We start from the raw sequence: 14280 nt of genomic DNA, 5'->3' as shown, positions 1-14280 counted from the left end.
GCAGCCTATTACATCCTTCCTTGGCGAAGGATCACAGTTCAGCAATAAAGAAAATCCCCTGGTGTCTCCAGGTAGAGCAGGGGAAGGCTGTTTCCTAAAATCCTGCAGAGCTGCTGCCAGTCTGGGTAGACAATACCGAGGTAGATGGGTCAAGAGTCTGACTCTTTTACAAGAAAGGAGATTCCAACTAAACATCAGAAAGAACTTTGTGATGGTAAGAGCTGTTTGACAGTGGAACGGACTCCCTTCCTTGGAGGTTTGGAAGCAAAGGCTGGATGGCCATCTGTCATGGATGCTATAGTTGAGAATCCTGCATTGCATACGTTTTTGAAAAAACCAGAGTCTATGCAATAACAGCAGCAAGAATATTATTGGCCCAAAAATGGAAGCAAGAAGAGTTACCGACGATTGAAGAATGGAGGATGAAGTTAATGGACTATGCAGAATTAGATAAACTAACAGGAAGGATTTGAAACTGGCGAGACCAGAAATTCACGGAAGACTGGAGTAAATTTATGGACTATTTGAAAAGTAATTGTGAAGAACAGATGACGTTTGTAGGGTTGCAAGAAATTTTGTGAGGAGTATTATTGGAAGTATTGCAAAAATGGAGAAGGGGGAGGATGATTTGTTAAGAGATGTAAAGGCAATGTAAAGTTAAGAAATGCATAAGAAGTGGTTAAAACGGTGGATCATCAGAGCTGCTGATACAAGTCTAAAAAGATTGTATAAGTGATAAGTTTTGTGGTACATTTTATAATTTATATGTTAAAATGAATAAAAAATATTATATAAAAAAAGAAATGGCCAAGAAAAGAAAAGAAAAAACCAGAGTCATTCCTCTTGGGAATGGTGGGAGAAGACATTGACAAGAATGACCAGAAACTGTTCTTATACATAACAACGGCGGCGACGTTATTGCTGGCTCAGGTATGGAAACAGCAAAAATTGCCTACAATAGAAGAATGGCAGTAGAAGGTTATGGAGTACGCAGAAATAGCCAAATTAACAGCAAAAATTCGACATCAGGGGGATGAAACATATCAAAAAGAATGGGGGAAATTTATGTTATATAGAGAGAAGATGATGTGAAATAGGGAAACCAGTAGAATTAAAATAATATCTCATAACGGGAAAATACAAGAAATTTACTGGATAATAATATCAAAATGAATTAAAAATGTATATTAGGACTACTATTGAACAATATTTGTAAATGAATATAGACAGGCAACAATAATTTGTATATATAGAAAGATGTATTTGTTTACGGACATTTAATGGAAAAAATGAAGAAGAACAATCTTATTGAAAATGGACAAAGACAATGCGAAAAGTCAAAGAGGACACAAAGAAGCCAGAAGAAGGAAGGAGGGAAGTCAGCTCAGGAGAGCAAAAACAAATGTGAAATATAATGTATGTGTATGTACAGTATGTAACTAGAAATTCAATAAAGATCATCTGAAAAAAGAGAGAGAGAATCCTGCATTGCAAGGGGTTGGACTAGATGACCCTTGGGGTCCCTTCCAACTCTACAATTCTTTGATCCTGTGAAGGGACAACAGAAGTGCAAAGGGGTTTGTGGATGGTACATGATGTCAGGGGGCTACAAAAAAAAGCCCATGCATGTCAGGTTATGTTGAAAGAGACCCATTATGTGCTTCAACATCCCTGACCTAGGTTTGCTTACAAAGCAGAATCAGCCGACCCGTTAAATTTCTCATTCTCATCTTTCCATTTCAGGTTGGCTGCAAGGCTGCGATGGTCTTCTTCCAGTACTGCATCATGGCCAACTTCTTCTGGCTCCTAGTTGAAGGCTTGTACCTCCACACGCTTCTGGTCATCTCCTTCTTCTCAGAGAAAAAATATTTCTGGTGGTACATCCTGATTGGCTGGGGTAGGCAAATCTCTTCGGTCGTCGTGCCTTTTTTCTGATATAGAAAAATGTTGCTGTGTTTTTGCAGGAACAGAAATAGTCTGTAGCAGAGGGTGAAGGACCTGTGCCCCCCCCCCAATGTTGCCGGACTATACCTCCCATCATCCCTTTTTTATTTTATTCCTTCTTTTTCTTGTATGTATGCAACATAGCACCATTTAAGAAGAGCAAAACAAAACAAAAGAATATCCAGGGCTGAAAACAAACAACAGTTTAAAAAAAATGAAACAAATTGAAATTGTAATATTCCAAGTGGTTTTTAATTGTTTTTAATGTTGTTTTAAATGTAGCAAAGCACCCTGGGGTTTTAGGGTTAAGGGCGGGAAAGAAAGAAAGAAAGAAAGAAAGAAAGAAAGAAAGAAAGAAAGAAAGAAAGAAAGATGTAATACAAATGCAACTTTCAGATTGAAAGCAGAACTTTGAAATCTAATCAAAATCTGATCCTCACTTGGCAGGTGCACCCAGCTTGTTTATCTCTGCCTGGACTATCACTCGGATCCACTTTGAGGATGTTGGGTAAGGAGGCAAAATTCATCCACAAGGCTTCCTGGTTTCAGGAGAAAATGTTGGCTTGATGAGGAGGGCTCTGTAGGTGACAAAACTGGGCTTTAATGCCTAAGCAGGGGCTGCAGAAGTACTGACTCTCTCCATTCATTTTGTTTGTGTTGAAGAGATGCTCAGTTCCTGTTTTCCAAGAAGAGCTGGCAACTTCAGTATCTGTTGATTTCCGAGTCTCGCTCCTTCCTTGCACCCTCTTGGGCCCAGAATTGGCATTATGCAGAGTGAGGCAGCAACCTCAGGCAGTGGTATTTAGACAACAGCGCTGAGTATGTCACAATGGAAGATAGATACATCCAGTTCAGTTTGCATTTAAAGGGAAAACCTGCCTAATTTTCACTTTCTGAAACAATACCCAAACTGAGGCACAGCCATCCTTTGAAATCCACACTCCTCCGAATTTTCAGATGACGTTCCCTAGCCAACTAATAAGTACAAAAATGCATATACTAGTGTTATTCCTGAAAATAACATAGGAGAGTGCATTGTATTTGGGAGAACTGCTTTGCAAAAAAGTGTGTGGCAGAAAATATTTGCACCGAAATACTGGGGATGTTTCATGAGGACGAGTCTCCTGTTTGGGATGTTTATCCAACACTACTCAGAAAGGGCCATGACTCAATGGTTGGACACCTGTCTTGCATGTAGAAGGCACCACGTTCAATCCACAGCTAGAAAAGAACCTTTCTGAATTCCTGGAGAGATAGACCAGGAGTGGGGAATCATTCTCAAGCCATATTCCCTCACAGGGAGCACTGCGCTCTACGTGGGGCTACCTTTGAAGGTGACTCAGAAACTACAACTAATCCAGAATGTGGCAGCTAGACTGGTGACTGGGAGCAGCCACCGAGACAATATAACACCAGTCCTGAAAGACCTACATTGGCTCCCAGTATGTTTCCAAGCACAATTCAAAGTGTTGGTGCTGACCTTTGAAGCCCTAAACGGCCTTGGTCCAGTATACCTGAAGGAGCGTCTCCACCCCCATCATTCTGCCCAGACACTGAGGTCCAACTCTGAGGGCCTTCTGACAGTTCCCTCACTGCGAGAAGTGAACCAGGCAGAGGGCCTTCTCGGTGGTGGCGCCGCCCTGTGGAATGCCCTCCCATCAGATGTCAAACAGATAAACAACTATCTGACTTTTAGAAGTCATCTGAAGGCAGCTGTGTATAGGGAAGTTTTTAATTTTTGTTGTTTTATTGTGCTTTTATATTTGTTGGACGCTGCCCAGGGTGGCTGGGGCAACCCCATCAGATGGGCAGGGTACAAATAATAAAATTCCTGTTACCATTATTATTCTGGGGGTCACTTGCCACTGGTGGACAGAGCCGGGGAGAAAACAGGTGGAGGAACAGATGCAACCTTTAGCATTGTACAGTACAGTTGTACCTTGGTTGCCAAATGCCTTGGAACTCGTACGTTTCGGCTCCCGAACAATCAAAAACTGGAAACCAGTGTTCCGGTTTCTGAACAATTTTCAGAAGCCGAATGTCCGGCGCAGCTTCTGTGGCTAACAATTAGCTGCAGGATCTTCCTGCAGCCAATCAGAAGCCGTGCTTTGGTTTCCGAATGTTTTGGAAGACGAATGGACTTCCGGAACCGATTCCATCCGACTTCCAAGGTATGACTGTAGCTAGATCCCAGCTCTGTGGAAGCCTGAGTTTACTGAGTATATACACCACAGCTCTACATGCAGGCAAACAAGGCATTGTCACATTCAAGCGAGAGGGCATGGTCTCAGGTATTGCCTAAGGATGAGATGTGGCCTAGAGAGGCCTGAGGGCCACCTGAAGAGACCTGGAGAGCCACATTTGGCTCCTGGGTCTGAGGTTCCCCAACATTGACCCCGATATAGACATTACAGAGCAAGACGGGCCATGGCAGCTTCCGGTATTCCTCTCTTTCCCTGCATTGTGCAGCAATTGGGAAATGTTAGTTGTGGTCTGGGACGCGGGTGGCACCTAGGGCTTGCCGATCGAAAGGTCGGCGGTTCGAATCCCCGCGGCGGGGTGCGCTCCCGTCGTTCGGTCCCAGCGCCTGCCAACCTAGCAGTTCAAAAGCACTCCCGGGTGCAAGTAGATAAATAGGGACCGCTTACTAGCGGGAAGGTAAATGGCGTTTCCGTGTGCGGCTCTGGCTCACCAGAGCAGCGATGTCACACTGGCCACGTGACCCGGAAGTGTCTCCGGACAGCGCTGGCCCCCGGCCTCTTGAGTGAGAAGGGCGCACAACCCTAGAGTCTGTCAAGACTGGCCCATACGGGCAGGGGTACCTTTACCTTTTAGTTGTGGTCTGGGGCCCATTTTCAGTTCCTGTGGGGCCCCACAGGCCTCGTCACTGCTGCACATGAGCATATATCATGCAGAGTCAAACCACTGGGTCCATCTAACCAACGATAGTTGACAGCAGCTTCCTGTGGTCTCAGCTGAAGGCCTAAGATGCTTTTGCAGAGATACCAGTATGTGCTTCCACCCTTGAGCTGTGGTCGCATGAACTGTGTGTGCCTCTTTAAGATACAGACATCCTCCTTCTACATTGTCTGGAACTGAAGGGTATCATGTACTTCCTCAACTGCTTCCTCCGTACCCAAGAAGAAGTTCTTGATCTATTTGTATTCCTTTACAGTTGTTGGGACTTAATCGAATCTCCCTTTTGGTGGATCATCAAGGCTCCCATTTTGGTTTCCATATTGGTAATGTATCCATGGATATATATCCCCCCCCCATCATTCCTTCGCTGGCCTTTTCATGCATCACTGTTGCTTCTGGGGAGGCAGAAATCACCTCCGGTGTTTCGTTACTGGATTCTAGAGAGGAGTTTTGCTAAGAATATGCTTTGCTTAGCAGGAACAGAACCCAGATGTATCAATTCTGATTCACATCCTTCACAAGTCCAGTTCATGCTGACGTTCTGCTCCAGGCAGTTGTCTCAGCCAGGAGAGGGAGGGGTTCTAGGCCACATAGGTACATGTTCTAGGCTCAGATTTTAAGACACGTGCTGCTAGACCCTGTTGAGGGTCCATTAAGCAACACGTGGTCTAGCAGATTTCTGGGTCCGGGGCACTAACCTTAGGTGTGCTGTGGTAAACGGTACCTCTCCGTCTCCTCCGACTAACCGAAAAGGCTCTTGACCTGTCATGGCATCGACGTGTGCATAGCTGTGCTCTGTGGGCTTGACATCATCATACTTGGGATGTCATAACACAAAAGTCCCATGCAGGCTGATGTCAGGCCCAAGATGGCTGCCGTCCTGTCTTGCTTTACCTTGTCCCTCTCTGAGCGGTGTCTGGTCTTTGTTGTCTCTCGATTATGCTGCGTACACCCAAAAAATGAAGTTGTGGTGGGCAAAATAATCCTTCTGAAGCAGGGCTGTTCGACGAGCTCGTACACACGACTGTTTTACCACACATTACCTCACACATCTGGACCTAATGTGTGGCAAAATCTTAGTGCGCCACATGGCAAGGTAACGAAGAGGACAAGAGCTAACCCCGTATCACCTCCTGGCGGTTTAGTCATGTTTGTTGACTCTGTTTGGCAGAAAGGGAACTGAACTTTCCTGTCTCCTTTTTCTAATTTTGTTTCTCGATTTCTCTCCCCCACAGATAAATTTCGTCCTCTTTATTTGCATCATCCGGATCCTGGTTCAGAAACTTCACTCTCCAGATGTCGGACGAAATGATACAAGCCAGTATTCGTAAGTCTGAATTTACTTTGCAGCTCAAAAACTGATATTATTATTTTTTTTTGCATTTCCTGAGGTTAGATAGATAGATTGATTGTTAATATTTATACCCTCCATCTCCTCCTAGGAGCCTCAATGTGGCATTCATGGTTCTCCTCCCTCCCTGTTTTATCCTCACAACTATAAGGACATTTATAGATGCTAGGAGACGGTACATTTAGTAGATATTATCCTTCCTTCCTCACATTTGTGAGTTCAGCAGACTGCATCCCTTTGCAGCTTACAAAGGGAAGCTTTGGTAGGCTAGTTTTAGCCTTTTCATTTAAGTAATCCAGGTTGCTTTAAGGCTCACCAGATTCTCCCGATATTTTCCCCTCCCCCCCCCCCCGAAAACAATAATCACACAGACAATCTTGCAAAAAGTAACAATAATATTTATTCACTCAGAATACTGGTTGAAGAGTAACAGATGCAGCAACTTCGTTCAGGCAGGCTTAAAATGACAATCCAGTTACAAAAGCATACTTTAGTCCAGTTTAAAATGGAGTCTGAGCTATGGAGCAAGGGCGCTCAGAAATGCGTTGTCCTATCAACTTTAGATGGCTTCAAAAGAGAATTAGACCAATCCATGGAGGAGAGGGCTGCCATGTTGGAATATTCTAGAAGAAACTTGGAAACGGTCTCGAGCAAGTTACTAGGCGACGGAAAATTTCCCCAGGAACAGGTGTCCTTATTAGGGCATGTGGTTGACTAAGTCTGGGTCAGTGTAAATGAGCATGTGAATGAGTCAGCATTAGGTCTCTCTGGCCTGGATAGCTAAAAGAGGAAAAAAATATGTTGCATTATTTATTTATTTATTTATTTATTTATTTAGGGCCAGTGTAAAGTTTTGTAAATACTGTATTTTTCTGTGTATAAGACTATGTTTTCCCCCTAAGAAATAATGTACAAAATTTGGGGGCATCTTATACACGGGAGCCATCTCCCCCCCTCCCCATTTCCTTAAATCGGAGTCCCCCCAAATAGGGGGCGTCTTATACACGGGGGCGTCTTACAGATGGGAAAATACGGTAATAAAGACTCTAAGAAGCAGAACCAAATGGTGTGTATTCCTGTAGTGGGGATTTCAGTAAGAGATAGCTGGGATGCTGCTTCAGCTGTAAAAAAGTAAAAGATGCAGAAAAGCTTTTCTGTAAAAGGAACTCTGCTGCAGAAAGAAATGGAAACCCAAGATTAGATGCTCACACATCAACATACCAGTGGCTACAGTGCCGGATTTACGTATAAGCTAAACAAGCTATAGTTTAGGGCTCCACCCCTTGGAGGCCCCCAAGAAATTTAAAGGAAAAACCACTTGATGTACATTTCCAAAATATAAGATAAAAGACAAATAAAATAAAACCTACATCCAGCAACCGTGTTTTGTGTTGTGTTGGTTCCTATGATGTAAGTCTTGGGCCCCACCTGCTAGCCTGCTCCCTAAAATATCACTGGTTTGCTCCTTTCTATATATAGGGTGCCTACATTCTGCTATGTGCAAATGGCTTGAGATACCTATTAGGTCCATAAATTACCATATAGCATATCTTAAAAAGCAGAGACATCACCTTGCCAACAAAGGTCCACATAGTAAAAGCTATAGTTTTCCCAGTAGTGATGTATGGAAGTGAGAGCTGGACCATAAAGAAGGCTGATCGCCAAAGAATGGATGCTTTTGAATTATGGTGCTGGAGGAGACTATTGAGTGTCCCATGGACTGCAAGAAGATCAAACCTCTCCATTCTGAAGGAAATCAGCCCTGAGTGCTCACTGGAAGGACAGATCATGAAGCTGAGGCTCCAATACTTTGGCTACCTCATGAGAAGAGAAGACTCCCTGGAAAAGACCCTGGTGTTGGGAAAGATGGAGGGCACAAGGAGAAGGGGACGACAGAGGACGAGATGGTTGGATAGTGTTCTCGAAGCTACCAGCATGAGTTTGACCAAACTGCGGGAGGCAGTGGAAGACAGGAGTGCCTGGCGTGCTCTGGTCCATGGGGTCACGAAGGGTCGGACACGACAAAACGACTAAACAACAACAACATATATTCAAGACAAAAAACAGCAACAATTTGTTGTTGACAAAGGACAGCTGGACATATAAAGGGCCCCATTACCTTCAGTAGCTTAGGGCCGCATCAAACCTAAATGCGGCCCTGAGTGGCTACTACCCATGACGGCTATGTTCTGCCTCCATGTTGGACGCAGCAATTCTTCTGTATTCTAGTTGTTGGAAACCACATGAGGGAAGATTGTTGTCGTACCCCTTTCCTGCTTGCAGGTTTCGCCCAGGAATTTGGTGGCCCTGTGAGAACAGGATGCTGGTCCAGATGGATCTTGGGCCTGATCCACCAAGGATCTTCTTACATTTGCACCTTCACTTGATAACAAGTTTCCAGGAAGCGGAAGCCAAGGTGTTTCTGTTCAGAAACTGAGCTCTGCCACTTTGCTGGAAGCACCAGGCTGATCTGAAGCCATCGCACCTGCAGAAATTAGAGTAAGCAGCTCCTGGAATCCATTGGCAGTTCCTGAAACGAGGACATCAAGGAACCGCCGCCCTCATTGAGTGTTTCCTTGCCAGGCTGCTGTTTGTGTTGTTCTGATCCAGAGTCTTGCTATCAAGAATATTGGCAAGGAGGTGGGCTGTCTGAAGACAGCTCCTATTGCAAAAAAAAGAGAGGCTTCATTTTGTCAGTTATCACAGAGACGAGTTGAGAGGCTTGCTACATTATTGCATCAGTAACAGTGTCCCCAATACAGTCATACCTCGTTTTGCATTCCGCTCTTGTTACAGGTGCAGGTCCAATGAGGGCTTAATAATAATATATATAATAATAATAATTTATTATTTATACCCCACCCATCTGGCTGGGTTTCCGCAGCCAAGCTGGGCGGCTTCCAACAAAACACTAAAATACAATAGCCTATTAAACGTTAAAAGCTTCCCTAAACAGGGCTGCCTTCAGATGTCTTCTAAAAGTTTGGTAGTTATTTTTCTCTTTGACATCTGGTGGGAGGGCATTCCACAGGACGGGTGCCACTACCGAGAAGGCCCTCTGCTTGGTTCCCTGTAACTTGGCTTCTTGCAGCGAGGGAACTGCCAGAAGGCCCTCAGCACTGGACCTCAGTGTCCGGGCAGAACAATGGAGGTGGAGACGCTTCTTCAGGTATACTGGACCGAGGCCGTTTAGGGCTTCCAAGGTCAGCACCAACACTTTGAATTGCAGACTCCCAGGAGCCACACAGGGTGGCGCTGTGGGTTAAACCACAGAGCCTAGGACTTGCCGATCAGAAGGTCGGCAGTTCGAATCCCTGCAACGGGGTGAGCTCCCGTTGCTCGGTCCCTGCTCCTGCCAACCTAGCAGTTCGAAAGCACGTCACAAAGCAAGTAGATAAATAGGTACCGCTCCGGTGGGAAGGTAAATGGCGTTTCCGTGAGCTGCTCTGGTTCCCCAGAAGCGGCTTAGTCATGCTGGCCACATGACCCGGAAGCTGTACGCTGGCTCCCTCGGCGAATAAAGCGAGATGAGCGCTGCAACCCCAGAGTCGGCCACGACTGGACCTAATGGTCAGGGGTCCCTTTACCTTAGGAGCCACACAGAGGGACCTAGAGGGCTGTATCCAGCATGGTTTGAGCATCCCGGTTGCATCTGAGCCCCAATCCCCGTGAACCTTTTCTGACAGCTTCAGGGCTACACTATTCTGGCCCCTCTGTCTTCTCTTACGCCCTGCTGAACATTTGCGGCTTCCTCTCATTTTCAATTCAAGATGTCCCTGCTCCAAGGAGCTCTGATTAAATCAGCATATGGAAAGATGTCCCCAATCAGAGCAGCGTCATAATGGATTTGAATGCCTCTCTTTTAGCAGAGCTCATCGGGAACTCTGCAAGTCTAACTAGACCAGCATTAGATATTCATCAGCCAAGCACCTTTACAAATTAAGTAGTGCTGGTGGAAGGAAGTTGTCCTCAGTTAATCCTCAGAACTACAAATAATTCAGCCAGAGACAGAACAGAGGCACATTCTCAGCCCCAGATCTGCCAGAATGACAGAAGAAGAGAGGTGTTTTATGAAGGAGGGCTGGAGTCTGTTGACCACAAGTAGCAAGAGATGGCGGAAGAATAGAATCATAGAACTGTAGAGCTGGAAGGGACCACAAGGGACATCTAGTCCAACCCTCTGCTATGCAGGAATCTTTTGCCCAGTGTGGTGCTCAAACCCATGACCTGAGATTAAGGCGTCCTAGATTCTACCGACTGAGCTAAACGCAAAATATTGTGAAGTCACAACACAAAGTACATTCATGGATGAGGAGCTAAATGTGTAGCTGCCATTTTTCTGACACCCTTCCACATCCAGCATTAACTTGCAGTTAGTCTGTTGTTCTTATAGCACTCTTAGATACAATATTGTACCTCTGGGTGTAATAAGAGCATGAAAACTATATATATATATCAGCTCCCTTCCCCGAAGAGCTTACAGTTGGCACCACTCTCCATCAAATGTTTTCTGTCTGGCATGACCTCATGATCTAGCTCTCCATCTTTGGGGGACTGAGACCATGGACTGAGAGGAGTTATTGCTTTCAGAGCCAGCCCTGGATGTCCCCACTGCTCAAGGGACCCCAGTGCAAAATGGAGCACGTTCTCCTAGATCTCTCTGGCCTGAGCAGATCACATGGTCTTCCTCTGACTTAGAAGACTCCAGCCCAGAAGCTTCATCCAAGTCAGTGGCCGTTGAGGCAAGCTCTGTCCCTTTAGCTGACTAAATATTAGGAAGAACTTTCTGACAGCAAGTTCTGTTTGACAGTGGAACAAACTCCATTGGAAGGTGGCGGACTCTCCTTCCTTGGAGGTTTAGAAGCAGAGGTTGGATGGCCACATCTCATGGATGCTTTAGCTGAGATTCCTGCATTGCAAGGAGTTGGACTAGATAACTTACAGGGTCCCTACCATCTCTATGATCCTGGATGTGGTTTCTCACTGAGGATGGTGCCAACCCCCCTGGTGGAGTTGCAGTTCTTCTTAAGGCTCAGTCTGGGATTGCTTCTAGTTGGTGAGGTGTTCTGGGGCCAGACCTAAAGGCAGGTCTCTCTCTTATAGAGCCAGTGTGATGTAGTGGTTAAGAGCGGTAGACTTGTAATCTGGTGAACCGGGTTCGCTTCCTCGCTCCTCCACATGCAGCTGCAGGGTGACCCTGGGCTAGTCACACTTTTCTGGAGTCTCTCAGCCTCACTCACCTCACAGAGTGTGGGGGAGGAAGGGAAAGGAGATTGTTAGCGGCTTTGAGACTCCTTAGGGTAGTGATAAAGCAGGATATCAAATCCAAAATCGTCATCTTCTTCTTCTTCCACTCTGACTCTCTGGCCGCATCCCTTGCAGAAGGGGAATCTTTGTGGGAATGTTGTGGATAGTAGGAGAGGATATATTGATTACCGTATTTTCCGCTCTATAGGACGCACTTTTTCCCCTTCAAAAATGAAGGGGGAAAGTGTGTGTGTCCTATGGAGCAAATGCAGGCTTTCCATGAAGCCTGGAGAGTGAGAGGGGTCGGTGCGCACCGACCCCTCTCACTCTCCAGGCTTCAGGAAGCTATCCGCAAGCCTGCGGAGCCTGGTGGGAGTTCCTGCCAGGCTCCGCAGGCTTGCGGACAGCTACCTGCTGTCCGCAGTCCGGGGATTGCGTCGCTGCGCACCCCGGGCTTCGGGCAGCTCTCCGCAAGCCTGGGCATGCAGTTCAGTTCTAGATCTTCACGTCTTCCTCCATCCTGTGCGCCCATCTCTCTCTGTTCTTCTCCCTCCTGCCAGGAGACTTGCAAAATCCACCTTACTGCTGATCCCGCTCTTCGGCATCCACTACACCATCTTTGCCCTCTTCCCCGACAAATCAAAGCTGCTGGAGATGAAGCTGGTCTTCGAACTTGTGCTGGGATCCTTTCAGGTAAGCCACTTCCCCCTGCTGCAAGGCTGGATCTCACAGGAACGATGGCAATTTCATTCATACTCCACGTCTGTCCCCACCTGGACATCGGTGAGCTCCAAGGGTGCCTTTGGCTGTTTCCTGCACCTCCTCCTTCTGCTTAGTGTGGCCTCAGTGTGGGACAGTGGCTTTCCAATGTCCTTATCACCTTACTGTCTGCCACAGAACCATGACGCATTGCAGGGGATTCTGGGGCACAGTCTTAAGAAAGGCCTGTCTGGTCTAGCGACGCACTTACCATAGTGGTCAACCAAATGCCCGTTATGGGAAACCATTTCCAGTGGTGCCCCCTAGACCAGTCTCTTGCAACTGTGAATTGGGGAAGAAGATGGTTAGCAGGATTGGTGATATGCGAAAGTGAGAATTTTTTGCATTATTTTCATGGAGGGGAATTTTTCACCATGTCTCTTGTGGAAGAGATCTCACCATTAGCAACAAAATAGCTTCTTCTTTATTCTAAGATATTTTTTTTAATGCATCTGCATCAGCAGTTGTCCTCCTGGCCGCCATTTTGTATCTCCCACAATGCCATAGCTGTCAACTTACAGATTTGAAAGTAAGGGATCAGCAGCCTCGAAAATAAGGGATCAGCAGCCAAAATAAGGGATCAACAATTACTTTGATGAAATACATATTTTGTTGCGTGCAAATGGCTTTAGATACCTATTAGGTCCATAAATTACCATATAGCATATATTCAACACACAAAAACAGCAACAATTTGTTTTTGACAAAGCACAGCTAGACATAGAAAGGGCTCCATTACCTTCAGTAGCTTACTTAAGGGACATCATCAATAAGGGACAGCAGCGGGACATGGCGCTGGGATAAGGGACTGTCCCGCCAAATAAGGGGTGCTTGACAGCTATGCACAATGCCCAAGATTGGATGTCTTTGTGGGTATTGCTGGGGTGATCCAGTAGCGATCCACTTAGAAAACTCCTGTTTGTGCTTATATTAAGCAAGAGATTCTGCTCTGTTGTTGACATGAAACTTTGACCTTTTTTGCTCTTTCTCTCTTGTCTGGGAAGAGTTTGAACGGAATGTTCCATTGGGGTTGATACAAACTCTTCCCTAGCCTTTGGGATCTGGGGGTGAGGCTACACATTTAAATATGTCCCTAAAACAAAGGCAATGAAATAAAAATCTATGTTGTCTCTTCTTTTCTTTTCCCCCTTCCCCATTTTCTAGGGCTTTGTGGTGGCTGTCTTGTACTGCTTCCTCAATGGAGAGGTAAGATCAGCCATGATATTTGCAAAGGGAACAAGCATTACTGGGGCTGCCAAGCGATTAAATAACGTTTAGTTCATTAATGACCTGCCTTTTTGCTGCTCCGCCAACTAATTCATCGATCAAATTTAATTGAATTTGCTCCTTATTCTTGCACCGTAATGCATAATGCAGAGCTTAACAAATTATGACGCATCGTTTAACAATGGAAAAATAAGTATTTCTCAGATGTTGGAACGAAATATACATGAGGGCCAAACTGAGGTCAGATATTCATCACTACAAGGGAATCCCCACCCCCAAAGAGCCACTGAGACAAGTTGCAATGGCTCTCCAAACCTCTGAGGACTTTTAATAATTACTGCTGTCTTTTGATATGTGGTTCGTTTAAGAAATTTTAGTTTCACAGAACAAGGAACGTAGGCCGAATGAGAGCATCATTGCCGTTGTTTCGTAAAAGCGCCTAGAATTTACTGGATGCTATACACAGATTTAAAACGAAACAAGCCCATGCCTGTAGATTTATGAGCTAAAAGGCACAGCACAGAAGGAAAAAGGGAGGAGGAGGGAAGAGGCAGCCGTTCTTAAAGTCACATGAGGCCTATTGTGTGTTCGCTGCCAAGATTAAGAATTGCATGTTGGAGAAGGAGGAGCTGCACCTGCTGGCCTCTGACCTCCATACATTGGGGAGGCCTTCAATAGATAGATATTTCTGCTAAACGCACACAGAGGCTCCCAATTGTGAACTGGAACTCAGGCCAGCTATTCATTCAGGGTTCTATACGTTAGAGGAGACTTACCTGCATACATCAGGTTCCCCTCTACTGACGTTCCTCCTAATACATGGATATGGAGAT

At 45.6% G+C, this 14280-nt stretch overlaps 1 protein-coding gene across 1 annotated transcript in view; it reads left to right on the top strand.

Annotated features, from left to right (window-relative positions):
* The window catches only part of VIPR1 (vasoactive intestinal peptide receptor 1), a 106530-nt gene that overhangs the window by 88269 nt on the left and 3981 nt on the right, over positions 1-14280 (top strand). The window contains exons 7-12 of the mRNA XM_053359216.1: positions 1744-1897; positions 2392-2452; positions 5120-5186; positions 6099-6190; positions 12022-12154; positions 13385-13426. Of these exons, the coding sequence (XP_053215191.1) occupies positions 1744-1897; positions 2392-2452; positions 5120-5186; positions 6099-6190; positions 12022-12154; positions 13385-13426 (549 nt within the window). The remainder of the gene's footprint in view (positions 1-1743; positions 1898-2391; positions 2453-5119; positions 5187-6098; positions 6191-12021; positions 12155-13384; positions 13427-14280) is intronic.

Source organism: Podarcis raffonei, chromosome 12 (assembly GCF_027172205.1).
Source record: "Podarcis raffonei isolate rPodRaf1 chromosome 12, rPodRaf1.pri, whole genome shotgun sequence".
Lineage (NCBI taxonomy): Eukaryota > Metazoa > Chordata > Lepidosauria > Squamata > Lacertidae > Podarcis > Podarcis raffonei.
This window is presented reverse-complemented; position numbering and strand designations above follow the sequence as displayed.